We start from the raw sequence: 1,809 nt of genomic DNA, 5'->3' as shown, positions 1-1,809 counted from the left end.
GGGAACAGGCCCCCGCAGTCCCTCGAGATGGCTGGACACAGGCCATTCTTGCATCTCCTATGGGTGGTTGGACTCCAAATGCCAGCCCACAGCCGTCGCACGCGTCTGGTCCAACAGTAACTCCTGTACATGTTTCGGCGCCCGCTGCTACTCCTCGGGTACACGAAATCCATGCAAACTCTGGTAAGCAGCAGATTCGAATCGAGGAATACAGTCGGCCGGCACAAATTATTCGCGTGCACGAGGCTCCTCAGGGTCTTCCCGAGATCGTTAAGGTGCATGCTCCTGCTGAGAAAGCCGCGCTAATCCGAGTTATATCGAAGAATGCTGGACCTGCTCATGTCGAGCGGGTTGTGCATCGCGCACCTGGCCCTCAGATTATTAATGTACATAAACCTGCTCCTGCTCCAGCTCGCATTGTGCAAGTCGTTCGTGGTCCAGCCCCAGCGCCTCATGTGGAATTTCACTATGAGGACTCGCCTGCACATGAGGTTCACGTTGCCTCAACCCCAGCTGAAGAGCCACTTCAGGCCCCTGTTCCTGTGCCAGCGTTTGTTCCTGCTCCGCAAACGATTGCTTTGCCTGCTCCGGCTCTAGCAGATTCAGGACCTGTTGAAGTGTCCTCGCACATCATACCTGCCCGTGCTAAGACCCATGGGCCTCATACTGTTCAGACTCGTTACGTTGAGCCGTCCCATACCCACACACCGCCATCAACTGCCACTGTGAATGCGCACCCCACTGACTTCAGGAACTTACCACATGGATCGTCCTACAAGGCTCCTCGAGACCCTTTGCTGTCATCACTAAAATTTGGATCTGCGCCTTCCATCAACCATGCACCTGTCCCTCATCCCAAGCCCATTGGAACTGTATATGACGCCGGAGATCACATCAAAATTATTAAAAAATCTCACCATTAACATCAATATCGATTACGAACCAAAGATAATGAAACGATCGTTAAGCACATGGAACGCAGGGTCGAATCCTAATTATTCGGGGCAACACGGAGAGGGAATTAGAAATTTGCAACTGATATTTTGCACATAGTATATATCTTGTAAAAATTAAAGATTTCACTTTATTATTACGTAGGGCTCCAAGGAACATTTCGTCGGTTTTTACGGAACTGTGCAAATAAATTGATGGCAAATTAAATCATTCTGGTTCGTTAGCTGTATATATTAGAAGCAGTGAAGAAGGTGACGTCTCCGCGCAAGACACTGAACTGACATTTTTCTTCCGCTGCTCTCTACCTGTAGAAATCAATAGACTCTACTTTGAAGAGCGAATTGAAAACACATAATTTAGAATGGATAGTTTATTGGTTCCCCGCGATGATGGGCTGAGGAAGTATTTATCTATTGAGCTTGGCGGTCTGTGAATTCAGGGTCAGAATCCTGAAGTGAACCTGCTTTCTTTCGTTCTGAAGGTCAGCCGTCAGCTGCGATCATTTACGGCAACGCGAGCTCATAGTCAGGCATACTTCATGAGCGTAAACTTTATATACATAAATATTGACTGTGTACCCAACGAAGGCACCATCAGCAACATAGCCTCGTGTTGTTCACGGAATACTTTGGGAACTGGCATCTGCAATTGTGACTCGGGTGGCAAAAGGGGCAACGAAATAAAGTTCATTGGCGTTGATTTTACGGGCTGCACGCTATTCAGTCGTTCAAAGTTGAAGAAGGTTACTGGAATTTGTCTCCAAGCAAATATTTATAATGATCCTGGTGTTGCGTCTAAGAATTTTTCCTTGGCCCTTATCTGAAATTTGAAATCGTACAGTACTTTTGAATATAT

At 47.2% G+C, this 1,809-nt stretch overlaps 1 protein-coding gene across 1 annotated transcript; it reads left to right on the top strand.

Annotated features, from left to right (window-relative positions):
- Window positions 1-6: 6 nt before the first annotated feature.
- Window positions 7-1,161, top strand: LOC111255112 (uncharacterized). Its single transcript, XM_022816770.2, has one exon. The coding sequence runs from the start codon at window positions 60-62 to the stop codon at window positions 921-923; it is 864 nt and encodes a 287-aa protein (XP_022672505.1). The 5' UTR covers window positions 7-59; the 3' UTR covers window positions 924-1,161.
- Window positions 1,162-1,809: the final 648 nt, after the last annotated feature.

This window comes from Varroa destructor, unplaced genomic scaffold (genome assembly GCF_002443255.2).
Source record: "Varroa destructor unplaced genomic scaffold, Vdes_3.0 BEIS01000475.1, whole genome shotgun sequence".
Lineage (NCBI taxonomy): Eukaryota > Metazoa > Arthropoda > Arachnida > Mesostigmata > Varroidae > Varroa > Varroa destructor.
This window is presented reverse-complemented; position numbering and strand designations above follow the sequence as displayed.